This window comes from Aulostomus chinensis, chromosome 3, assembly GCF_037954235.1.
Source record: "Aulostomus chinensis isolate RoL2024-O1b breed Wild chromosome 3, RoL_Achi_v1.0, whole genome shotgun sequence".
In the NCBI taxonomy this organism is placed as follows: domain Eukaryota; kingdom Metazoa; phylum Chordata; class Actinopteri; order Syngnathiformes; family Aulostomidae; genus Aulostomus; species Aulostomus chinensis.
The window spans coordinates 10,375,175-10,401,207 of NC_141322.1; the positions used below are offsets into that span (position 1 = coordinate 10,375,175).

The 26,033-nt window shown below is 41.6% G+C and overlaps 2 protein-coding genes across 7 annotated transcripts; one reads left to right on the top strand and one right to left on the bottom strand.

Annotated features, from left to right (window-relative positions):
- The first annotated feature begins 413 nt into the window (after nucleotides 1-413).
- LOC147267622 (opioid growth factor receptor-like protein 1) lies at nucleotides 414-4,844 on the top strand. Of its 2 annotated transcripts, none has more exons than XM_086198570.1 (8): nucleotides 414-897; nucleotides 1,146-1,208; nucleotides 1,645-1,683; nucleotides 2,188-2,242; nucleotides 2,378-2,456; nucleotides 2,542-2,608; nucleotides 2,711-2,859; nucleotides 2,952-4,844. In XM_086198570.1, exons 1-8 carry the CDS (start codon nucleotides 430-432, stop codon nucleotides 3,298-3,300), a joined length of 1,269 nt encoding a protein of 422 aa, XP_086054696.1. In that variant the 5' UTR covers nucleotides 414-429; the 3' UTR covers nucleotides 3,301-4,844. The 2 variants fall into 2 exon arrangements, with proteins under 2 accessions (XP_086054696.1, XP_086054695.1); XM_086198569.1 differs by having other exon boundaries at nucleotides 2,185-2,242; nucleotides 2,952-4,842.
- Nucleotides 3,852-25,837, bottom strand: dido1 (death inducer-obliterator 1). Of its 5 annotated transcripts, none has more exons than XM_086198565.1 (17): nucleotides 25,701-25,837; nucleotides 24,135-24,200; nucleotides 21,440-21,558; nucleotides 20,097-21,162; nucleotides 19,405-19,828; nucleotides 18,152-18,496; nucleotides 15,060-15,282; nucleotides 12,019-12,547; nucleotides 11,724-11,883; nucleotides 11,462-11,578; nucleotides 11,173-11,334; nucleotides 10,481-10,631; nucleotides 9,928-10,396; nucleotides 9,567-9,714; nucleotides 9,298-9,387; nucleotides 9,001-9,196; nucleotides 3,852-7,895 (listed from the first exon to the last, which is right to left on the bottom strand). In XM_086198565.1, exons 3-17 carry the CDS (start codon nucleotides 21,519-21,521, stop codon nucleotides 4,366-4,368), a joined length of 7,692 nt encoding a protein of 2,563 aa, XP_086054691.1. In that variant the 5' UTR covers nucleotides 21,522-21,558; nucleotides 24,135-24,200; nucleotides 25,701-25,837; the 3' UTR covers nucleotides 3,852-4,365. The 5 variants fall into 5 exon arrangements, with proteins under 5 accessions (XP_086054691.1, XP_086054690.1, XP_086054693.1 ...); XM_086198564.1 differs by having other exon boundaries at nucleotides 18,152-18,505; XM_086198566.1 differs by having other exon boundaries at nucleotides 3,853-7,895; nucleotides 11,221-11,334; nucleotides 18,152-18,508.
- Nucleotides 25,838-26,033: the final 196 nt, after the last annotated feature.

Here is a 26,033-nt window from a genome sequence, read left to right on the forward strand (position 1 = left end):
TATGGCAGACACATGCTGTATTTTTTAAATAATAAGAAGCCTCTAGACTCACCTTGGTTTAGGCTCAGAATGTGTGCATCATGGCCCTTCTCATAAAAAAAAACAAAGAACAAAAATGTGATTTATGAGGAGAAAAGTTCAGTCTACTTTCATCCTTGACTAAAACACCATCCCTGAAGTAAAAATACAAGCCCTCTAGGATAGGCCTAAATAAAACAGGCCTCAGGTTGCAGTGAAATCTGTGATATAAATTATTGTTTGTATTCGTAATAATACATTTGCTAATATTAAAGAACTGACTCCTCCAAAAGGAGGATAAAGGAGTTCTATTCATAGGTTGTTATTTCTGCCCACAAAGTAATCAGTGGCATGCCTTCACCAAGTTTCAGATTCTGTCATAAGGAAAACGAAAGTGAAAGCCAGAAGAACATGAGGGTCGTGTCCTGTCTGTGGGGCCTCGCCACGTACATAATGGCTTGGTACAGCAACAGCAGACTTCCCCACTTTTTCCAAGGTTTATGGCGCAGACTTTTACTCTTATGGCAATGTATTGGGAGAACGTTTTATCCAGTTTTCGGGTCTGCGCTCTCAGCGATTCGCTATTTGGTGCGGAGAGACGAAGAATGTCGAGGTGAGCCGGAGACTAACGGAATCTCCGAAGAGCTGGAAGGGGGTCATAGTGAGGGTCCAGCGGAGGCCAATCTAGGGGGAAGGCCTGTGGACTTCATGTCGGAACGTCCAGCGGCTGAGGAAGAGAAAAGTCGGGAATTTGAGAGTGAATGGTATCGAGTTGAGACCACGGACGAGTTGTTTTGTGAGTATGATTCAACCTGGGAGACCGAGGAGGGTCCGAGGGGTGCAGGCAGCCGGTCCAACCGTCCCCGAACCTCCGCCAGTGTAAGTACAACTTCCTGCTGACAGCTCGGGCCTGCTGATTAGCTGAATTTCATTCTAGGCCTGCATGAGTCAGGGTCAAGTTCCGAAGAGGGTGTGTCCCCGACTGCTGATTCTGACTGACCTTATGTCAAGTCACATTACTCTGGGGGGAAGAAGGCGTTTCCCCTGCTATTATTGTAACTGAATAACACTTTATATTTCTTTATGAATTATTTATAACATTTGATGCTTATATTTTCTGCCCACAGCACAAATTTGACAAGTTTAAAAATGCAGCAAGAGACATGCAGAACTACAGGCGTGGTTACCCGGTAAGTTATCCCCACATACACCTTGCAAATTTACAAAAAGACCAGTAAAAGCAGGAAGAAGTACAGACTTTGAAATGAGGTAGGTCTATACATCGCCACTCAGGCTTTTTTTTCCCCCGTTTTTGTGGGAACTGCATGTCATACTATTACAATATAACATTAACTAAAAGACTATGAAAACAATGTCAAAATAGTCCTGAATGTGGGGCAGTGATGACAAAGATGATGATGCAAAATTAGGATAACAATACTATATTCCTTTAAACTAAAGAAATGTACCTATTTTGAAAAAGCAATAAACACTTTTTTTTGTTATTCTCTATGGTGTAGTTTTCAGCATAATAAATACTTGTGTAAAGTACAAGCTTTGGAAACTTCTCCTTCTTTGTAGGTGTTTGTACTTAATTAATGTAAACTTCTGGACATTTCTCCACAGTTTGGAACCAGGACGAACCACTGGAACAAGGCAGTATTTGTAAGAACTCACACTGGCTGTTGATTTGATTTGTCGGAACATATTAAAATGCGTCTTTGAAATTGATGTCAGCTGCAAACAGATATATATAGACATATATATATATTTATATATACACATATATATACATATATATACACATATACATACATATATATACACATATACATACATATATATACACATATACATACACATATACACATATACATACACATATACATATATATGTACATACATATATATGTACATACATATACATACATAAACATATATATACATACATAAACATATATACATACATAAACATACATATATATACATACATATATATACATACATATACATACATATATACATACATATACATATATATACATACATATACATACATATATACATACATGTATATACATACATATATACATACATATATACACATATATATATATATATATACATATATATATTACTGTATAGCCCTTTTTCTTTTTTTTTTAGCAGGATGACATGCCCAATCTGAAATTCTACCTTGGAGAGAGACCCTCCGTACCTGACGGTAAACAGTCATACATGGTTTCTATCATGTTTTACTGAGTGACGTGCTCTTTGAGTCTTTCTTTGCCTCATCATCCAAAAAATAAATCTGAACATGTATGGTGATGTACTTGAGCTCTTTTCAATTTGAAATCAGGCGTCTACATAAAAGAGTTCCACACCTCGTGGAAGGGTCAATATGACGTCCTGGAATGTGTGCACACCTTCATTCAGTGGTGAGTCTCTGCCCAATACCAAGTGTGATGTTACATGTTCATTTCCTGTTTGTGCTGTTGATAATAATGTTTTTGTCATTCAAAGGTTGTTCCCACTGGAGGAGCAAGGAATGAACTATGAGGCCAGGACGCTGACCAAAGCAGAAATTGAGGTAAACTGTTAAGACCTTCCCATGATTGTCATTCTAATAGAAGTATACGGTTTGAAGCAGAATACCCTCCAGCACTAACAGCAGATTCTATCGTTTCTTCAGGAATTTCTAAAAAATCCTGTTGCTACGACAAATCTGTTAGAGTCATACAAGCTCATGTTGGACTTCTATGGGATCAAGCTGAGTAATGAAGCAACAGGTGAAGTCACAAGAGCACCAAACTGGAGAGCCAGATTCAAGAACCTGAATAGGTATATGAAGATTTTAAATGAGTTTCTTCATTCAACATTAATCTCAACAATGACACACTGTTTTGCCTTAATTGCTGTCCGTCCTCACCCAGGAACACTCACAACAACTTGCGCATAACCCGCATCCTCAAGTGCCTGGGAATCCTGGGGTACCGTCACTACCAAGCCCCCCTGGTCCACTTCTTCCTGGAGGAGACACTTGTCCACAGAGAACTCCAAAACATCAAGGACAGCGTCCTCAACTACTTTATGTTTGCAGTTCTCAACAGGAGAGAACGCAGGAATCTCATTAAGTTTGCCTATTTGAATTATGAACCAAAGCATGAGTTTGTGTGGTGCCCACAGAAAATCCAGGCCATCTGGTTAAGCCAACTGTGTCCTGACCACAGAGAGATGCGTGAGCATGATCTGAGTCACTCTGCAGTGTCTGAATATAAGTGAACGACAATGCCAAAGATGAGGCGAACGGAAGCTCTCGAGGCAGAATCATTCAAGATTTCCTTTCTCCAGCTGGTGCAGACAAGATGAATATACAGCTGTTAACTACTGATAGTGTTCTTACCATTAATACATAATAATCCTCAACAACTATCTGTTCCTGGTTATTTTATTCTGTTTGCTCACAACTGATTTTACCACCGATAAATACAGAACTGTAGTGAATTTAAAAACAAAAATTAGTTTGTGTTGGTGGTTTTCGTTTTGAAATGCAGATATGCTGTCATAGTTCACAATTACGTTTCTCAAAAGTATTGAAGGACATTTCAGTGTCTGGAGTTGAAGCTTCTCAAAGATGTAAGAGTGCATCCACCTTGTGCTCAGAATATTTTGATGAGTCAATTGAGTGTTTTAATTTAGCTTAACTACCGCAACAGCTTGCATTCAATAGTGTTTGCCCATCATGCCTATGTTTGTTATCAAACCACATTGCTTTGGGGCTGACTACTAATACCTTGACTACAATACAGGTGTATAATCAATCTCAACGACAAATTTCATCAAACTGGTTTAATTGGTTGGGCTGAAACAGAACATTTCATGAACAACCATCACTTAAGTATGATACTGTAGATAAATGGAGTTTTTTGTACTGTGCAATGACCACAGTTCTAAGCAGTGTTGCGTTTCACATTATCCATTCCAGATATATGGCTTTGATTTTCTCTACCTAGAAAAGTATTATTAAAAACATCAGTATATACACAAATACATTCATATTTACATATTGCAAATGGTGTGTTAATCTGTTATGTCATTTTCTTTTAAATGGCTTTGACAGGATAAACGTGTGATGGGATTCAGTAGCAACATAATAACAGCTTGTCCACAAGCAACTTAAATGGCCTTCAAGTTTGTTGTTCATATGCGAAAACTTTATAAGTGACAAAAATACAAATATTGTCATAACCAGTAAGAACACGAGTGAAAACAAACTGCTAATCTACATTTACAATAAGTGGTGATAGATTAAAATGCCTCTCATATCTGTAATGTAAATTAAACACATTAGGACGTGGTTTTACCATTTTCTGCAGTTTTCTCACTTTCCTTGCGTGTCTCATGTTTACTGTCCTTCTTTTCCTCCCTCTTTTCTTTACTTCTGCTCCTTTCACGGCGATCTCGGTCTTTATCCCTCTCTCTGTCCCTGTCTCGGTCCCTGTCCCTGCCTCTTTCCTTCCCCCGGTCTCGCTCCCGCTCTCGTTCTCGATCTCGATCTCTGCTTCGGGAACGGTCTCGTCTCCTGTCTCGCTCACGGTCCCGCTCTCGCTCTCTGTCCCGGTTTCTCCCTCTGTCGCGATCGTGGTCTCTCCTGTCCGAATCTCTGTCCCTGGCTCTGTCCCTATCCCTGTCTCTGTCCCGCTCTCTCCTTTTGTCTGTGTCTTGATCCCTGTGTCTCTCTCCCTCTGTCTCCCTATGCCTCTCCCCCTCCTTCCCTCTGCTGCGTTCTCTTTCTCGGCTACGCTCTTGATCCCGATCCCTCTCTCGCTCCCTCTCCCTCCCTCTGTCCCACTCTCGCTCTCTGCTCCACCTCTTGCCCTGACTCCTGTCCCATGGGGGCCTGCCAGGGTGGGAGACTTCCCGCTCTCTTTCTCTTCTTCTATCCTCAGAAAGCTCCCTCTCCTTTTGTCTTTCATCGGAGGGATGGGATTGACCAGGAGCAGGTTCTCGATGTCCCACTTCAAAGCGACTGAAGCGCTCTATGCTGCGAGATTCCAAGTCCTCTCGGGTGGTGCTACTCCTCCTCCTGAGTTCAGGAGAGTGGCGACGCCAAAGGTCATCCCTGTGCAGGTCAGGGCTGTGGCCTCCCATACGACTTGGGGGACCTATGGGAGCCTCTGGAGGTGTTGGGAGCAGTGGGCCACTGTGGCGTACAAGTCTGGCCTCCTCTGAGTGTCTATCAAAGCGGTATCGCTCTGATCCACCAAAATGCTGAGATGGATGGGCTCTATTCTCCTGTGGAGGACCTCTGTGCTCATCAAAAGATCCCCGATGTGGTGGTGGAGAATGTAGTCTAGAGCCTCCATACTGGTTATGAGGACTGAAGTGTTGTCCACTCATCTCCACACTGGTAGGTGGGCCTCTTCTGTCCTCATATTGGCCAGGTGGAGGCCCCCGATAACCTGGACCTGGTGGTGGGCCTTGACTGTCCTTAAAAATATGGAGGGGATTTGGATTTTGGTCCACATTTAGCTTGAAAGGGTGGGTGTCTTTGTTATACTGTTCTACAGGACCTCGGGCTTGGTCTACCATCGGGGGTTGGGCCATCATTGGTGGTTGGGTGACATGGTCACTGTACTGAGATGGTGGGGGAACCAGGGGTGTTGGGAAGTGAGATGGAGGAGGGGGCCTGTTTTCAAAATGTCCAGGAGGGGGCCCAGTGAAATTTGGAGGAGGAACTTGGTTTCCAGAGAAATTAAAGGGTGGGGGTGGTGCTGTGAATCTTGGTGGAGGCAAACGACTCTGTCCATCAAAATTAGGAGGTGGGGGAATGCCTGGTGGCGGGCCTTGTTGTCCAATATGCTGAGGGAGAATGGAGGTATCAAACATTTGAGGAGGTGGTGCTTTCTGTCCAATTGGAGGGAAGGGTGGTGGTGGTCCTCTTGGTGGTATAGTACTCTGAGGAGGTTGCTGTTGCTGCTGTGGACGTGTCTGGGTGCCTGGCCACTGGTTTTGATAAGGAGGGTATGTAGCTGGAGGTGGGCCATATTGCTGGTTGCTATCCACTTGAATGGGGGGAGGACCATGCAAAGGAGGAGGACCGTGGAGTGACGGAGGGGGTCCCTGCATGGGAGGGAGAGCTGACATTGAAGGATGTCCTTGCATGGGTGGTAGAATAGATATTGGTGGAGGTCTCAGGATCAGATTCTGTCCCTGCAGTGGAGGAGGTGGGGGGAAGTTGGATGGTAGAGGAATGTCACCTGGAGGTCGGTACTCACTGTCAAAGCCTGGTGATGATATGTGATGTGACCTGTGATGGGGCTGAGAGTCGACCACTCCTGTGCTCTGAGTGAGGACAGGGATGGTGGAAGGTATTGTGGATGTGTCAGCAGGTTCTCTGAAATAGCTTGAAACTGCTGCATCTTGGCTATTCTCTTCATACTCAGACTCCTCGGTAGCTTGTAAAATACTGGCAGCATTTGGCCAAACACTGTACTTGTCCGTCTCTATTTCTGTCTTGACTGGCTCAGCAACCTCAGTTTTAACTTCAGTCTTGTCATCAAAGTAGTTGACTTCCATATCAGGTTCCAGTTCTTCTCCTAATAAAGGAATTGACACCTCCGTCTTCTCCGACTCCATGAAGGGTAGCGTCTCACTTTTTGCTTCCTCCAGAGGCAGGGATGTCTCCAGGCATGAAGAGTCGTCGGGGGGGTCAGCTACAGAGGGCAATTGTGGCTCCTGAACCACTGGCTGTAAAGGAGGAGTACAATCTGCCAACACAGCAGAGGCTTCCTCTTTTTCCTCAGGTTCATCGGTCGATTTCCTGCCAGTACCAACCTGTCGAGGATCCCTGCTCTGTCTGGGATCTCTCCTCTCATTGATTAAAGGAGCAACCGATGAAGATTTAACCAGCTCTTCAACCTTTTTGCCAAGCTGCAGAAGCTGACTTCCAGCCAAAAAAGGTGTGGTGGGTTGAGTCGACAGTGTGTCAGATAGAGCCAATGAAGCACCAGGAGCCCCTGTTGATGACACTTGCTGTTCTCCGCGTTTCTGGAATGTCTGATCCCCCATCTCTTTAAGGCTCTCAAGTATCATTTGCGGATCGCTTAAATGTTCACTTGAAGCCATAATTTGACCTTGTGCAACAGGTTTCACCTCATCAAATATTGAATCATCCTCTGGGTCATATGCCACATCATCACCTTCACTCATCACCACTTCAGGTAGCTGGGAGACCTCAGGTTTGCTTACTACCTCAACTGTTGTTTTGGGGACATTATAGCCTCGACTGGGATCATATTCTTCCTCTGGGTCATATGGTCGGTCATCCTCATCCTCCTCTACCTCTTTGTCTTTAGAAACTGCGAACTGCCGTACAATGGGGTCAAGCATTGTAGCTGGTGGTACGGAAAGTTCCCCACCTTGATCAGATGGTGAGTTCGAAGCTTCTGAGACATGCTTCTTATTCCTGGAAATAATGTTGAGGAGGGTCTGAAGAGGGGAGGCAACAACTGCTGAGGGAACACCAGAGCTGGATGAGGATGGGGAATCCTTCCCAGTGCCAGTGTTTGTGGCAGATGCTTTGACAGAGGACAACAAAGAAAGGACAGAAGTGGTGGTCACAGTGCTACTTGATGGCTCAGAGGAGCTAGGTGGTGACCCTGGAGGAGTTGTACTGAAGGCAATTTCTGAGCTCTGCCGTACACTTCTTTCTGCTTTTACTGATGGAGGTGGCTTTGGAGGGCCAATGTCATCAACATCTTTTGTTTGAGTTTTGAATCGTTTCACTTCAGTTTCCAAGGGGGTGATGGCACGCTTTCTGTCCTTCTGGCAGATCAGAAGCCCCAGGAGGAGGTTAGGACGTGCTGGTTCAAGCCCTGCACAATGAACAAAACAAAAATCTTAAGACCACTTGAATATGAATTAATAGAGACAATTTCACAAAACAAGCCATTCCATATGCAGAATCACCAAAAACAAAAAAATGAAGTATTGACTAAGTTTACAGCAATAAAAAGAACTAGGTGAAATGAGAGCTTTACAGTACTTGTTCAAAGAAAAAAACTAGGACAAATGCCTTCAACTCCACCAAACTCTTTGAGACGACTGATAATTTTCCACATTTAACTTTGTGAATCATTGAATTACACCATTTAAATAAAACAAAACATTCATAGGCGTGCTGCTAAATGTAAAAAAGACATCAACTAGATTGTAAAACAAGAGTAATAGGAGTGTGATTTTCATCCATATTAAAGCACAGAATGGGGTCCTATTGAAATTCTGGTTTCGGCCGTGAATAACTTACTTAACACATTTGCCCAATTCAATCTGTCACTTCTTTCATTCACTTTTTAAATCATTTCAAATCAAGGAATACACCACAGCATCAATATATCTGTTATCTAAGGCACAATCCACAGAATAGGAATAGATGATCCACTGTTTGAGACCCTGTTAGATGGACACCATTTTAACTCACTGCATTCTGCAGTTGCCATCGTTGAATGTATTTTTAAGTCAGTAATTGAAGGGTTCAGATCAAGTGCTATTTCTATTACTGAATTAGATGGCATGTTTTGAGCGTGGCAGCATATAAAATGATTGCCATGTGCTTCACAGTAATTTATCAGTTTCATTTCTGTGTGATCTTAAACAACAAGCTGAGATTGGACTCAACTGGCACCAATTTGAGATGAAAATATCCTTTATTGGAAATGAGTGATACACAACTGATCCACATCAGAAAACAAAAAAGCTGTACATGGACAAGTGTTTTCAGGGGCATGACTGCCCCCTACTGTACAAACCAATGAATCAACATGCTCATTTCAACCAGTATTTTCAAGGACGACACTAAAATACTCACCACGTGAAAAAAAGAAAAAAGCAGCAACACGTTTGAACAAAAAACATAAATGGCAAAAATACAAATACATTCATCTCTCTCAGGTATATTTGTGTGTCCCAGTAGATGCTTACCTGGCCCATCAAACGGTAAGAGTTTGGAGGGTAACGGATCCTTTGAGCTCAGAGGGATGAGGTAAAGGTCTTTGATCCGCCGGTCGTTGTTAGCTACGACACCAAACCGTTTCCTGCTACTAAAGTAAGAGAAGAGAGAGACATAGGCCACCTCCTCCTCCTCTGTGGCAGGTTGGAATCGTATCAGACACAGTTCCTATGAACAGAGTACAAGAAAGAAAAAATCAGTACGCCATCAAAGTATGGCCCTCAAAATAAAAAATACCCTCTACAAACTCATCTTCGCCCAAAACAAACCTTAGACAATGAGGTTTTCAGCTTCCCGACGTAGTCCCACACTGTGTTCGGCAATATTCGCCCTCCAACATGAATAGTATCTGGTAAGTCCTACAAAATATTGACAAAACGATGAATCAGATTTTTCTGCATGTGTATCCCCCCTAGAACTTTTTCTGTTATCAGTTATGTTTGATATAAAGTTCTACCTCCAACAATATATTGGAACTGCAGTAAAAGTTAACTGAGACAACAGTGAATTTTTGTACACTTAAAACTAAATTACTAACCTCCTTCAGGTGTTCAAAAGATCCTGACACCAGGTAAGCTTTAGTCACAAACTTGGCCACAGACTGCATGTTGATAAATCCTTTCCATATCTTCTCTTGACCATGGAGGAAGATTGCTGTCTCACCCTCAGGAGGGGGCTCGGATGTACTGAAAAAACAAAACCATCATCAGACCAGACAGGACTGCAGGAAAGAGCTCAGTCATTTTTTTTTTTTTTTTTTACATGCCATACTAATATAATTGTCTTACAGACAAATAAGGTACTTGGAAAACAAAATTGTTGGGACTACATCATAAAACAGTAGACTTTTTAGGGAACCCCGATATGAGTTAATAAAGAATCTTGATGAATTGGAGCACCTGGATTTAGCAGGTTTGGACAGAGCCACTGTTGGCGGCAGAGCTGGGGGCATAGGCAGAGGGGCCTTGGCTCCAGCTTCCACAGAGGCAGCAACAGGAGTTGAAGGTGCTTCTACTGAGTTGTTACTGGACTTTTCTGGAGCAGGGTAGGTGACGGTAACACCGGAGCTGTGTCTAGCCATGCGCGGGTCACGGCGGGTGATACTAACAGAGGATACAGTTGGAGTGACAGGTGGGGGGGCCTGGGCTGGAGGTGCCAGGCTGCTGAGGTCCTCCTGATAAAGCTGAGGATGCGAGTCTGTGACATTCGGCTCCATGTTTGACTGGTAAGCTGTGGGGATCTGCAGTTGGCCAACATTTGTGCCATCCATCGACCTTGACGAATGCAGCTCTTGTCTGGGAGCATTATATTCCGGCTTCTTGGTCAATTTTGCTTTCTTAGATGCTAGCTCATCTTCTGTCTTCTGACCTAAAATATTTTAATAATAAATAGGTCACATATTACATGTGAATTCAATAAATGCATATTACCTTTCATGTCAGCCTCATTTACCTGTGCATATCTTACAGTTGAGGTCAAACAGATGAGTTCTATGCTCTGAAGTTGTGTCTTTGAGCATGCTGCTGAAAATATCTGGCATGCTGCTGCCCCCCTCAACTGGCTGGGTTGCAACTGAAGCAAAGGAGCCAGACTCATCTTGGTCCTGTGGACAGAAAATGCCATCAAATTTTGGATGAAGTTGAACAGATGAAAATCACTCTAAAGGCACCCACAAACTTAAGACAAACACCAGCTGAGTCCAGGTGCAAATAGGCACTGTGCCAACTGATGAGAAAGACAGACAGAAAGATACAGTACAACGACAGAAAGGAAGAACCCAACAATTAGCGTGTGAACAACCTTATTATCTTGACAACTGTCAGTGCCACAGTGCCCAATTTAGTGTCCTGGTGACAAAAATGTTTGCCTTCTAACCTTCAACTTGGGAGGTCTAATTTTGATCTATGAATTTGATCAGAGCTCTAACTTTCTGAGTGACTCACAGAAAGCTGTACAGGCAGAAATCGAACACCAGACTTTAAACGTGTCACTCAGCACACAGAGATGTCTTGCATTTCTAGTATATCTGGCTAAATGAGTGAGTGGCCTTAATTCATGGTCTCCTGGCTCCAAGACTCTGACCTTGGGCACAATGGCATAACATATGAAAAAAGAATCAAGAAAGACAGCACAGCACCACTTACTACATCAGAGGCCATACGGGCAGATGAAGAGCTGGCAGAGATACATACATCCGCATCAGATGAGGGTGGCGCATCCTCCATATCCATGCTATGGGAGCCAGAATCATGCCTATTGCCAAGTTTGGAATGCCCTGAATGGGCCCTCGTACTGGAAGACTGAGACTATGGGATACAATGTATAAATCTTAGTTCATTAAAGAAAAAACATGCACACATCTTTAAAGAATTCTGCAAATCTAACAATTAACAGCCTGAGCTCAGTGTGTGGTTGAAGGGCAGCAACATTTACCTGAGAAGTATCGGCCTTCCTCCACTCGGATATCTCCTTGGAAAGCAGCTCTTCAGCACTTAGTCTCACCAGTCTGAAGGGACTAACGTCACCACCGATCACCCTGTAGAACAAGCCCTAAGACAAACAGAACCCGCACTTAACTACTCAAGAATTCAAGAATGTGCATTTTCACACTGCAGGGACCTTGTCAGAACTATTCCACTATGTCGAGGTTGTGGTTTACATGGATAATGACATTATTTCATGTTTGTAAACTCACTTTGTTTTTAGGGTCCTTGAGGTTGAACATGAGAGACCTGTACTTGTTCTTGTACTTGCTGTCAGTGCTAAGGCAGAGGTTAAACATTTCCTTTTCAATGGCAACTGCCAGCCTTCCCACCTCATTCTCAGTCATTTTCAGATCATCGCTGTCACTCACTCTGGTTAAAAAAAAAAAAAAAAAAAAAAAAAAAAAAAGAGTACCACAAATGTGAATTGTTGAAATGTTTAAACCAATGACTTTCACTTTTCAGGAAAAAAAACATTTTGTGAACCAAGTTTTCAAGGTTACTTACCTCTTATAGAGGATATCTGTAAGTGAGCGGCGGATGTTCTGTCTCATTTGGTTGTTGGGAGGAGGTGGCATGGTGGACGCATGTGGTGCTGAGGCAGCTGGATGTGGAGGTCTGGAGGATGACGAATGGGAAGTGGAAGCTGAAGACGATGGAACTCTAGGGGATGAGGACTGACTGACAGATGGAGTTTCCTTCTGTTGAGGCTGCTTCTTAGGAATGGTGAAGTTTGACTTGGTCACTCTCAGGGCTCCTGTGATGTGGATAGGGCCCGGAGGGAAAGGAGACGGGGCATGGGCAGGTGGTGGGCCTGGCTTCTTGGACTTAACTGCAGTTTTGTTCGGGGGTGTCACAAGTTTCTTGGACGCCTTTGAACTGGTGGACTGAGTGGAAGGCTTCTTGCCCTTCGGTGACACCTTCGCTCCTTTAGTGGTCTGGGACTTCTTATTTCCTTTGACTGGTGTTGTGGAGGCTGAGGAAGATTTCTCAGGAACTGGTTCCTTCTCTGTCTGCTTTTCCTCTTTGGGAGGGGCTGGAAATCACAAAACATGCAACATTTTAAAATGTGCCACCAACCAAAATGTCAGTAGTTATATAGAATACAAAGATTGTAAATAAGTTATTTCAGGTGAATAACATTTACCGTTTTATGACACCCACATTTGACTGATCAAAACACAAGTAACAGATTCTTTTGTCTGCGGACCCTGAACACACCGCATTAAACATTCTCAAATAAATACAAAATTGACAACAGGGCAGATTAAAACTCCCTTTTTATTAAAAACAGCAACAGCAGGTACATTGTGCTGTTTATGCAGGTCCATTTGAGATGACTTTGTAAACATCATTTGATGAGGATCATCTTCAAGAGGAAAGGACCAGATCGTCATGGGAGCGGCTGATTCTCAGTACCCGTAGGTCCGTGCACAAAGGGGGCAGCTCATTCACCACTCAAGTCTGTTTTTGTTTGAATACACACATAAGGATCCCTTCTGAGAAGTATTAACCATTAATTACAGCCCCAGCCAAATACATACTTGTCTGAAAGCACACAATGTATGTAATCACATTTAAATGCACTTTTGAGCATTATAGTAACTTGTTCATCCACAAACTGTTTTATCATTCTTATCACAAACTCAACTATAATCCCTAGGAATCAACAGTATGAGGTACCCATACTTGCGCGACTGGAAAAAGAAAGTCTCATTCATGATTGCACTCAAACGTTAATACATCTTTAAACCTGACTTTTGTATAAATTTCAAAAATCCTTGTAAATCCACCTGTGCCAATACTAACACACGTGCAATTCTCTTCATACTCATCTGCAAGTCTTAAAGCATAAGCCCAGTCCACAACAAAAACTATTTTGAGCAACAGTGTAATGACCCACAGTGACCAAGGTCTGTTTCTGCTTATGGTTTTTCAGGTCCTTAAAAGCAACGGCGTATGTCTAGAACGGTCTAGAAACTCATGGAAGATGCACTCAGTGGACATACTGCTCTGCCACACACTGCTACAATGCCTTGCTGTGTCCCCAATGACATCTAACAAATGAGGTAAAATAAGCTTAAAATGTCCCCACTGCAATGCAACAAAAGTTTCCAGTCAATGTATGTCTAATCTCATGAGGTGATGGAAACTGTGTGGAGAAACGTGGCTGGAGCTTCCTCTTGTAAAGCACTCAGGTTTCAGCTTCTATCTTCCACAGCAGCCTCTCTGGACTTCAATGCAGTATCTCAGGCGGTCTGATCCCTCACTGCACCCTGGATAGGAAGGTCTGGCAGAGGCTCCTTTTCCAGTTGCTCCCCCTCTGGGAATTCGTGGGCTGCACATCACCATAGTGTGTGGAGAATTTCGCAGTTGTATATGCTTGACGTAGTCAGGATATCCAACAAGCCAACACCGCTCATATAATCAATCAAGGCATCAAATATCTGTCATATCACCTTTTATTTTTGAGCCAGTTTCCCAAAAGTAGTGATGCATTGTATTCAATATGGATTTTTTTTAAGAAAGGGCAGCTTATTACCCTCAAATTAAGGGTACATATTACAACAAGCTTCATGCGTGACTCAGCTCAATATGAGCCATTCTGACTTTGTGGGTCCGATACAGGGAGAGATTCTTCGACCTACCTGCTGGAGAAAGGACCTGTTTTAGACAGACCGCTGAGGTGACAAACCCAGAAGTTGACACTCAGAGCCAACTAAAGCAGGTAATTAGAAATTGCCCTCCACATAAAAACACAAAATGAAATCAAACCTAAGTCATTTCGAGGTAAAGCATCATAACCTGCAGATGTAAAGATCTTTACATTACTGCCGTGTTTTATATCTACCGTGAATTCCTTTGGTTGTGCATTTAAATTATGGAGGTATCGAAAAGGAGGCACAATAATTTAATTATGGCACTCCTACAAACTTGAGGGATAGAATAGAGTCAGCAGATACTTGTTTGTAGATGAGGGCAGAGTTAAGTCCACAAATGCTGGATCCGACAACTCCCAGAATGCAACTGAGCAGCACAACCCCCCCCCCCCTTCCTACCTGGGATATGCCAACAACTTCCAATCTCATGCCAAAACTTGGTAGCAGCTTTCTGTTAATTAACGTCAGCAGGGACAACCCTGATGGCATTATCAATGATCATTTTTGTTAAGAATTAGAGCCATTCCTTCTGAGCCACAGGAGCCATTATAAAGCTTTTGTTGTTCAGCTTTTGAAGTTCATTATCTCTGGAGTGCTCTTCAGCGATATTGTCTAATTTTTTTTTTGTAATACTTACCCATAAGTCATACTGAACACTTACCTTGTCAACAGCTGCCACCATTTCCCTGAATAACCAAACCTTCACATAATACAAAAATCACAACACTTGGAAAGCATGAGAAAGTCTACTGCAGAGGAGTTCATCTCCAGATGACCCCTCTACAAATATATAGATAAGTTCTAAGGTAGCTAGCATGACAGGAGCCACACTTGTAATGGAAAAACATGGTTTCATCAACAGGCCAAGACCCTCAAAGAGATACATACACTTTTTGTTTAACACTGTTGGTGAAATGGGTGTAGTCTTTTCTGGTGTTACTGCAATGTAATTATGGTCGCTGGACCAGGATGCAGTGGCCGGCGGGGGTGGGTGCTCCACAGCATGCTCATCTTCATCGTCCTCATCTGGATCAGGGCTGTCATCTTCATCGCTCTCGGAATCCTCCCTGCTCTTCCTCTGTGGCTTCTTCCCACCAGCACCACCAGGCCTCTGGGTGGATTGGAAAAGATGCACACATTCAGGCAGTTTAGTCACAGCACGAAGCAAGTATTGCCAGTAACACTGAAAGAGAATGTTTGGCTTACACAACAGATTAGCTAGTCATGCCAAATGACAAGAAACAAAATGGTGGAGTATTACAGTCTGTGGTTGTCCTGCTCTGTTCTTTTATACACTGTTCGTGGAGTCAGCTCAAAGGAATGCCACATTTGCACTAAAGTTAGTTTCAGGGAAAATGCATCACAAGGTTTATTCAACCAGGCTTTCTCCACGCAGCACTTCCAGTTTAACCATTTCTAAAGATACCGAGGGTTCAAATCACATCAAAAAATGTGCATACTGTTTCATAATTTCCCACCTATGAGTTTCACAATTTCAGACAGATGAAACCAAAGGATTTTTTGAAGTCTGTTGTAAATGCACAAGAGGAGGTTGGGATAATAACAAATAGAAAATAAACGTGACATACGACTGACTGCTGCCGACAATTTTTAACTGACTACAACTAACTACTATTAAGCTATTAAAGCTATTTAAGCTATTAAAAAAGGACTGTCACCTGCCATACTTAAGGTCCTGTTATGAGCATATAAATTGGAACTTGGGATTTGCCTAAATATAACTTAAAATTCATCAGGTAAACATTAATAAGCCAAAACATATTCAAAGACCCATAATATAAATGACAACAAATGGGTGCATACAATTAGCTCATTAGTTGTCCCACTGCGTCAATCATGAACCTGTGGGAATGATTGTTGCTTTGAACCTATTTATCAAGTGACAGGCAATATACTCATTATGATCTGACCCTATAGAATGTTAAAATTCACTATACTTCAACTTCGACCAAATTATGGGTGCTACCTCTTCAAATCAGCTTTTTTCAACTCCAAGAATGTTGGACAAACAGAAACAGCTGCAATTCACATTAAGATAAATCAAACGGAAAAGTTGTTTTTGAAATCTGAACCATTCCTAAAGAAAAAAAAATGCAAAGCCAAATGTTTTGCAGCAGGATGCAGCTAGCTTGGAGACCTGATCTTAACAAAAATGAATCTTCAAATCAATTTTTTGAAATTCAAATATGACAGTAACTACACTTCGGTTTTAGATGGAGGTCAAAAACACATTTTCTAAAGCATGTAAAGAGCTAATGTTATAATCTAAGCAACATAAATGCAGGTATGTATAAATAAAGCATGCTAATAACCACATTAAGATCATTCAAAACTATATCGTGTAGTTTTTAGACAGGGCAGCAAAGAGTTAATACTGATAGAACAAAAACCAGCAAAAACTCAACATCAACAGCAGTGGAACAGTATGCATATTCATACTGCATGAAACAGCAGCAAACAGATTTCTTTTCAGAGGAATAAGAAATTATGACAGTGAACTTGCTTCAGAAAGGCCAAGTTCCACTCCTGTTGGAAAATATTTCAGATTTTGGTCTGTGCACCAGTATACATATTTCCTAATCTGTATAGAAATTACGCATTTGAATGACATAATAATTACAAATAGTTTAATCACGCCAACCGTGATGGGCAGTGAGCAATATCGACTGTTTTCAATGAAATGTGACGTTTCAAACAATGTTTCACTAGATCGCTTTATGGAAATGAAGCTTAAACCATTGTTTTTAAGAAAGAGTATTCCAACATCATTTCAAACCAATTCTGGTAGACATTAATGCTTCATAATATGAAGTCGTATGGAGATTAAGGGGTATCCTATGTGCAAAAATTGAAGGAAAAAAATAGCAAAACCAGTTCTCCAAAGTATGAATAAGTCTTTAGCAAGTTCATAACATGCCAGGTATAACTTGAGTGTGGTCATACGATGGCCAATGCAGCCTCTTCTTTAAATTCAGCTGTTTGTGAAAACTTTCCAACACAGTGACATAAGACAACAAGTCAGAGAAAGTGGTGGCTCTGACCAGGACAGTGTGTCAGCATCGCTCAGCAGTTGATTGGTACAGCTGCATAAACACATTGAACATAAAAATGGAGATTCAGAGGCAGATGCATCAACCACCAGAACAAGGGTACACTCCATGTCCAAATACTTAATCCCTGTAGATGTAAAAGCAGTCCAGGAAAAAAACATTGCTGAAGAAATGCTTAATTTAAATGTCATCTACTGGCTTTTCTGAAGAAGGTTTGGGCTTGATCTTTGTTCTATTACACCCCTATAGGGCAACACAACAAATCAGAAGTCTGCTACACACATTCATATCCTATACTATCCTACTCGTAAAGTCCGACTGATAGTCTGATGATTTTGGCCAGATACATAAGTGTACATAGGCCAGAGTGAAAATTGTACAGAATGCATGCAGTGACCAATGTTATGTCACTTCAAAGTGATGTTGTATAGTTTGTCCAGCAGAGTGCGCTCTGACTCCAGTTTTCAATATCTCAGCTCTGTTTGCAGCACGTGTGCTACATGTCACACGGTTGTCAAGACATAAACAAGGACAGTGTGGTGGTAGATGAAGCCTTTTGAGAGTTGATGTTACATGTTTGAGTGTTGACGAGATGCAATACTGGAAATGAAAGTCCTCATCTTTTACCCTCCTGTGTCAATATTATTGTCAACCTCATGTCCCACTTTAGCTAGTTGGCTAATCTCATAGCCCTTTTGTAACTTGTCTGTTCATAATTTTATATGAGAGCGATTAGCTTGCTGTATACAAATCTTAAAGATATTTTGTTGTTTTGCTATTACTGATAGGATTTATTAAAATATTTCAGCAATTCTCTATTCATCTTCATCACACAACCTTGAGAAATAAAAGGCAACCAACTTTTGCTGTTAAGGACAGCCAAAGGGCCATTCAGGTGGTCCAAATTACCTTTGATGTAGAGTTGGTTTTCAGAGTCTTGTCCTTGTCCTTCTGCTTGGGCTCATCAGTGAAGGACTTCATGGTTGCTGCAGCGTGTCTCAGGATACAGTCGTTTCCACAGTACACAGAGTCTGGCTGGGCATTATTCTCACAGCCAGGCCCAATACATTTGGGAAGTGAAGACTCATCCCCCGTTTTTGCTGCAGCTTCCAGCACCAGTGGCGTTGTTTTCACCTCCACGTTTGACGCCACTTTTTGTTCTGTCTCTGGTACTGCTTTCTGCTCTGCTGTGGTTGCCACCTTCTTGTCCCCAACTGATGCAACCTTCTGGTCTGCCTTTAGTTGCGCTGGTTGCTGTATGGACTGCTTCAAGTCAGTAAACAATAAAATCAATGCCAATACTGACAAACAAGGTGACTGAATGACAAATAATGTCCAGGTCCAAAACTTTACTTAAGTTCAGATCTCTCAAATACTGTGTTGCAGTTGATGCTACAGCGAGAAATACAAATTTGAAATGAGCCCAAATGAACGATTCGTAATATTTTGCAACAGACTTTTTAAAAAAAATATTAGTAAAGATCATGTTGGCGTATTGACCACAATATGGAGGATTTCGAAATAGAACTTTCAAGATTATGGTATAAATAACATCACACCGTCTTGTCATTTCCAAGCATTTGCTATTCCTTTTTTATGTTTGACCTAAATTTTTTTATAACACAGCTCAGGTCCAGAAAAGAACTTTCAAGTTGGACAGCTGAGTGCTGCTTTCTTTTCCCACATCGCAGAATTTGTTTATTCCACTCAGACAAGATAAATTTATATATTTAAATTAAAAATATTTGTTGACAAGCAAATGTATTTTTTTTTATTGGTGTTAATTGTCAACAATAGCCAAATTACAAAATACAGATATGTACATTTGGCCAGTGATATGTTTCTTTGCGGTTAGCTGCTCATCAGTTAATTAGGAGGGTCGTCAGAAGGTGTCAAATACTTGAGTTTGGTCAACCAATAAAAATAAATAAATAAATAAATGAAAAAAAAAAAAACCATCACATTTATTTTCAAGCTGCATCAGGTTACTAGATCACTCCCATTCCACTATCTCTGAAAGCATGTAACCTTTAACAGTGAAATTAACTAACTACTCAAAAAAACCTACAATGAGCACAATCTGGCATCAAGTTACTGCACCTTTTTACCAGTCTATGTTATCGTGCTATACTCAGTTAAGTTGAGATTGTACAAAGACCTACCGGCTGAAAGATCTTTATCTTCTTTTTCCCAGTTGGATTTGTGGCTTTCTCTATCCTGCCTTTGATACCCATGTCTTCTACTCCCTTCTCCTCCATCTCAGAGGATGAGGAAGATGGAGTTGCAACCACAGCCTGACTTGATTGAGAACTGGAGTGTGCTCCACCTGCGGTTGTTTTCTCAGGAGCTGCAGGAGAAGCGGCAGGTGCAGAAATCGGAGGAGCAACACCAACTTTGGGCTTCCCGCTTTCTGCACTCATTGACAGGATTGAAGTGGCAGGCCTGACCAGCTGGTTCTTCTTGGCTGTGCAGTTGGGGCAGATGTAGTCTTCCCCATTTCTCTCCATCAGGCGCCCACGAGCCTCCGTGATACCCACACAGTCTCCATGGAACCACTCCTCACAGCGGTCGCAGCAGATCATGAACCTGGTGCACAAGGACATTTGGTCTGAATCTTATTACCTCAGCAAAAGCTCTGGCTCTCTCATACATTCAGATGAATATCAGCATGAGATGTAAATGGGGAGTTAGACAGGCACTTGATTGGATGAAAAGGTGAGAGGACATCACACCTAATCATTATGTTTCAAAGGCAAACTTTAATCACACTTGCAATTAACTATTTGCATAAACTGACATGTAAAGCATGTCAGTACAATAGCCACCTGATAAAGGAGCAAAAAATAAAACCCACCTTTTATTGTGTTTCTGTCGACAGATGCAGTAAAGTGCATTGGGGTCATATCCTCCATCATCAGAGTCAGAGGATGAAGAAGATGATGATGTGGAAGAGTCATTCTCATCATCCTCATCTTCATCCTCTTCTGCTTGGGGTTTGCGTGCCTTGCCAATCACTTGAGTAGCTTTGGGCTTATTTTCCCTGGAAACAGGGTCGGGCACTTTGTTGACGGGGACAGACACCTGAGCAGGACTAGCATTCTTATTGGCAGCCCTCTTTTTATTGATGTATGTTCTTATTGGTCCACGCTTTACTGATACTGAAGATTTCTCTGAGTTCTCTTCATCACTGTCTTTTTCTGTCTCCTTTATTTGCCCTTGGTCATTTTTATCAATGTGCTCCTTTTCTTCAGCAACTTCTTGATTCTCAGAGTCCAGCTCTGGCTGAGTCTGTTCTGGATTCATACTCCCTACATCTCCTGTACTGAGATCACCCGTGTCATCTGTTTTCATCTCAACTTTGTCATCCAAGGGTTTCTCAGCACCATCTCTGCTGTCCTCTTCATTCTCAGAACTCCCTTCATCTTTGGCTGCTCCACCACCTCCTCGAGTAGGTCTGCCACTTCGAGTTTTCCTTTGAGACTGCTTCTTTGCGCAACTTCTTGTCCTCCTCTCAAAGGGCTCCGCTCTTTCCTCCGCTGCCTTTGTGTCAGCATTACCATCAAAGCTGGCCTCTGAGGCTGTTTCAGCATCAGTTGGAGTTTGGGAAGGAGGATCTCCACTTTCCAGACTGGGAGGAGCGCTTTTTCTTGATGCTCGTTTGGCAGTGGAGAGGAATTCCTCTAGTTTGTCAGTGCGCTTAGGCTGTCTGCCACTACGGCGTACGGGACAGCGGCTTTCGGGGCTGTTTGTCACGGCCTCCACTGGCATCTCTCGCTTTGCAACAGTGGACTGACGGAACGTCCAAGTTTTCTTTACTTCAGTGTTGGCTTGGCTAGATTTGGCTGGATCCTCTAGTGTCTCATTGGCCACACTGTCACTCTCTGTCAGAAACAGGCGCTCGTTCTGCTCTTCAGCAACACCTGTGGACAGACAAAGAGGAAGACTATGGGCAAAGAAATTCATGGAAAACCCCCGAGAACTACATAGCTACATTGTTTCAAAAAAAAATTTGATTTCTTTGTCAACAACTATACATGAGAATAAAAGAAGATTCCAGTACATCACAACCATTGCTTAACCCAAATTTTCACCCTCCTAAATCATTCAAAGATCAGAGACCCTGGCACCACATCTTCACCTAGCGCAATGACAATATTACCACACTTCATGAAGGCAAAAGAAGCTCATCCAAGGTACCTTGAGAACAGCTATCCATATGGTCCTGGCTCTGCTCTGGCTCTGGTGCTAGAGAGAGCTCAGGGCTCACATTCTCCTCCATAGATGATGGAGTCAATCACTATTTTCAAACTGAACGTCTACAGTTAAGAGAAGAGCACAAAAGACCATCTATCAGTCACTCTTTTCACTACATTGTTTTGTGTCAAGCTCTGGCTGCAAGGTATTTATACATTTAGCAGTGACTGGACTGCTCGAATACGCTCGGTGGACCATTTACATTCTCATCCCAAAAGAGGCCTGGGTGATAAAACAACAGAATTACATTAGGTGGCAAGTTACTACCAACACCAGTTAGAAAATTATTCAACGGGATCTTTTCTGGTTCAATTTAATGTCAAATATAATGCAAAAAATGGCAGCACATGGGAAATATGCCCAGTTAATTATTGATGATTGTTCATGAACTGAAATTGATGAATTTATCATCTTTATCCATTTTTTGGCCAGGTCACCCAGCACTACCAAAAAATGCAAAAAAATAGTTTAAATCATTGTTTGGTTTATCTCATGAATTATAATATCACAATGTCACAGAGTTTCAGAGAACACCACCCAGCACCAATGATGGCCCATGCAGTGTGCTCCACAGTCAATGCTAAGTTCTTATTTTGGAGTTCAGCATACATGTTTAAAGTTTAAAAAGTATGCCAGCATTAAAGGTGCAAAAGACAACAATTCTAAGGAAACAAGTAATTAAAAAAATACATTGACAGAACTTTTATAAAAAGGTACAGAATGAAAGTCTAAAATTGAAAAAGGAAATATATTATAGCAGTGAAATTATTCCCCAAAAAAATGTATCACATCCAAAGTGTTTATAATATTTACAGTCTAGTGAATTGGGTGGCAAACCATAAAGGCAACTGAGCCAATAGCATAAACACATTGATGTTGCGTGTTATCTATGTGATGTCACCAACCAGAGGAGCTCAGGAGTTGCCAGGGTTTTGATTAACCAGAGAAGTCGATGAGAGACCCAATGGTTTATTCTGTTATCTGTCTCAAATACTGTTGGGCCAACAAAGGAGCAAAAAAGGATCAGTATTGCTTCAGAATTTCTAAAGTGATCTAAGCTGAAAGACCGCAAGGGGCTGACATCCATACTGAGGTCTCTACTTTTCTGCTGGACATGTAACTTAACATTTGCTAACTAACAATAGCAATTGCTCCAATTACCAACTCTAGCCTCAAACAGGTTCATATGTTATTATTGTTAGTGTGTGACAACATAATGAAATTTATCATCACAAGATAGACCACATGAATTGTCTCTCTTATTACACCTATTCAAATTCTGATCATGTGTAGTTAGTTGTGTCTACATGGCAACCTGTAGAATTTAAATTAGCGTGGCAAGAGTGAGAAAGACACCTACTGACTGGGAGGTGTACATGTTGTCCATTGCACCTTTAACCAAGTAAAATCATATCAAATTGTTGAGTGTAAACAGATTCACCACTGAGGGGGAGGGGGGGGACATCAATGTATAATCACATCATTTGCATAACCTCACCTAATCCTGGGATCCCACCAGGGTCGACTGCAACAGGGTTCTGTTCAGTCCACTGTGCAGCATTATATTCCACTCGGAATGTGTCAGAGGCTTCTGCCATGACATTCTGATCTTTCCCCTTGATTTGTGTAATTCTATCATGCATAAGGCATTCTATTGTAGTTAAACGTCATGTTTTTTTTTTTTCTGTGATCAGGGTTCTTTCCTGCTTTGTCGTGCTGGAGCCTAAGGACAAATTTAATAGGGGTCAACTTTCCAGATGCTGATCTGCTGTTTGTCTTCAATTGAGAAAATTGTGACAGGTTGATTTCTGACCTGGTGGCAGCATCCATCACATCAATGTAGCAATGATAGCCAAGTCAGTGTCTATTTTTGAAAGTGAACTACATTGTGTATGTCAAACTTCCTCCCCTGTTTAATTACCACAGCAAAGGGATGCAATGTTCATTAAAGAATTGACAAGGCACACATTACAGGATCTCTACATCTTTTCAAAACTCAAGTCCTATTAATGTGCATTTAAAGATTATCTAGCACCTTACAGTTGCAGTAATTTTGATTAAGTCTCCAACTTATTTCATTTCCTTTATCAAAATAAAGTATCAAACCAATCAGGTACTCATGCAAATTTATTGTGTGAGTGTTGCAATCATGGTTTAAAGCACTTTATCCAACATTTAGCAACCTTTCAAAAATGAAAACAACATACTAAATTAAAGCCTTCCCAGTTTTTCCAGCACCTGTAAGACCCCTGCTTTTAGTGTTCCAGAGGAGAAAGCCTCTTTAACATACTCCAGGGGTTCTGGTGGTGCCACAACAATGGTACGATCAGCTCCAGCAACCGCAGAGGAACCTGGTGGGATCCAGCACTGATGCTGCACTTTATTTTTGTAATAGTGACATAAATACCACAAAATAATTTTACAAAACCTTTTAACCTTAAAGTATGAACTTCTTGTTTTTTCTACTGAAATATTTAATTGTCAGGTATCCAAAACAATAATGCTTCATTAACAAATGTGAAATATTTCGAAATTAATTAATGATTTTATCAGTTGGCAGGACATGTTTGTGAGTTCTCAAAATGTACTGAAATAAAGACTCGGAATAAAACAGTTAGAAAACAGTTGATCTCTGTACCTGTAGTCCTTCACACAAAATACAGGCCTTACAACCACCATCAGACTTGGTACAGGGTTTCAGGATCTGCAAGAAGGAGGAATACAAATTAAGATCAAATCATATTGCAGAAAAGTGAAGGTGCAACAACAGCATAAATTCAATAATTGTGTAATTATTAAAATACACGACAGTGTCCTTCTTTTGCAAATGTAAAGATGCTAAATAACTGGAGTCTGATCACCCCCACAATTGTCTTTGGTTTTACCATCATGCAGTCATGAAAACAATTCAATAAACATGCAAACATTCAGCTCTGAAAAACCGGTTTTCATTGTCGATATATTTTTGTCACAGTATTAAATGTACGGAGGGTGTACCATTGTAAAACATTTTTTAGGACAACTGCTACCAAGGAAATGTTTACATTTTAAAACAATCCGCAAACTCTCAGCTCAATAAACTATCCTGACACATCCGCACACACTTACGTCCAGTTTCATTATCGTATACTCGTTTGAACAATCGAACTAGCCTGCATTGGACGCTGCAACTGTATTTTCAATTTTGCTAAATAACAATCAAAGACTGAAGGTGACTGAACAACACTCCTCCGTAATAGAACTTGTGGTCACGACATCGTGCCACGTGCATGGAGGGGGAGATTTCACCGGGGTAGGTGGGAGGGACCCGAAACAAGATCCTCATAAACACTACCATACATATCAACGACTTTTGACCAACTGATTATATAAAACTATCGTACATGTTGTGATTCTTGGGAAGATTTGGGAGAATTATAACAGCACCATCACTGAAGTGTAGTTCCTGCACAACTCCGACAGGGAGGCTTTGTACGGCCTAAATGCACGTGATCTAACAATTCAAAATCCAATCCACAACCGTATATAACGTGATCGCACAGGTGATCTAGCGTTTGAACGGCTGCATATTGATTTCGCCAGACAATAATGCCAAGGTCTGACAATAAATGAAACTACATTAGACTCACCAATACCAATTATGGCCGCATAGCACCAACTCAATAACGCCGAACCACCATTAGCTAACGTGACCTGTAAAACCTGCCCTGCAAATGTTACTGGATTACCAATTTAGTGGGACACGAGTCAGGGTTCTTGACTTAATATTGAAGCTCAGCAGGCCTTTCAGTAATTTGCTCATCCGTTTCATCGTTTCATCAACTGTTCTTTAGCGAGGAAAGGGATTTAGTAAACGTGCGGTCATAGCTAGCAAGCCTGGTTGACACTCCTGCACGACGCGAGCAGGGTAATGCTTGCTAACCGACGAAAATTGTTATTCACAGTTTGACATCGTCCTTTAAACGATAAAAAAACAATGTTACGTGTTCATTCTTAAACAGCACCATTAAACGAAAATATAGCTACCCAGATTGAAATTAATAGTTAAATTGCATTTATACAAGTCATCGTTCAGGCGCATTACGTTCAAACTCCCCCAGCATATATGGAGTAAACTGATTCAACCCCTACTATCGTGCAATAATGAACGCGCTCCAGATTAAAGAAAAGCCGACTGAATTATTATTTGACGAGTTCTACCCACCTACGCACGAAAAAATTCAGCCACTGTGCCCTCGCTCATTCTTCGCTCAATCCTCCATTTTCCAATCCTGCTTGAGCTAACCGACTGCGGCAGATGGCTGACGGTTCAAAGAACACGCACTGTGTTAACAGTGCCTCTAGCGGCTAGGAGGGGAAATGCAGCCAGTGCAAGCTCTTAAACGTTAGCAACTCTGTAAATCTTTAAATTTATTAATTAGGGCCTGAGCCTGAAGGTACTTTCACTTATGTTTCCTGATCTAAAACTGCCACATCAGCCTGGATTGGTTATATTAAATCGGTTAAACTTCTAGAATTTATGTAGTAAGTGACCCAT

Coding starts and splice junctions, on each gene's coding strand:
- LOC147267622 (XM_086198569.1), top strand. CDS start 430: ATGAGGGTCGTGTCCTGTCTGTGGGGCCTCGCCACGTACATAATGGCT. Junction 2,243..2,377: donor GAGACCCTCCGTACCTGACG/GTAAACAGTCAT, acceptor ATTTGAAATCAG/GCGTCTACATAAAAGAGTTC. Junction 2,860..2,951: donor AGATTCAAGAACCTGAATAG/GTATATGAAGAT, acceptor GTCCTCACCCAG/GAACACTCACAACAACTTGC.
- dido1 (XM_086198563.1), bottom strand. CDS start 21,521: ATGGAGGAGAATGTGAGCCCTGAGCTCTCTCTAGCACCAGAGCCAGAG. Junction 11,884..12,018: donor ACAGATATCCTCTATAAGAG/GTAAGTAACCTT, acceptor TTTTTTAACCAG/AGTGAGTGACAGCGATGATC. Junction 7,896..9,000: donor CTTACCGTTTGATGGGCCAG/GTAAGCATCTAC, acceptor TTCATTGTGCAG/GGCTTGAACCAGCACGTCCT.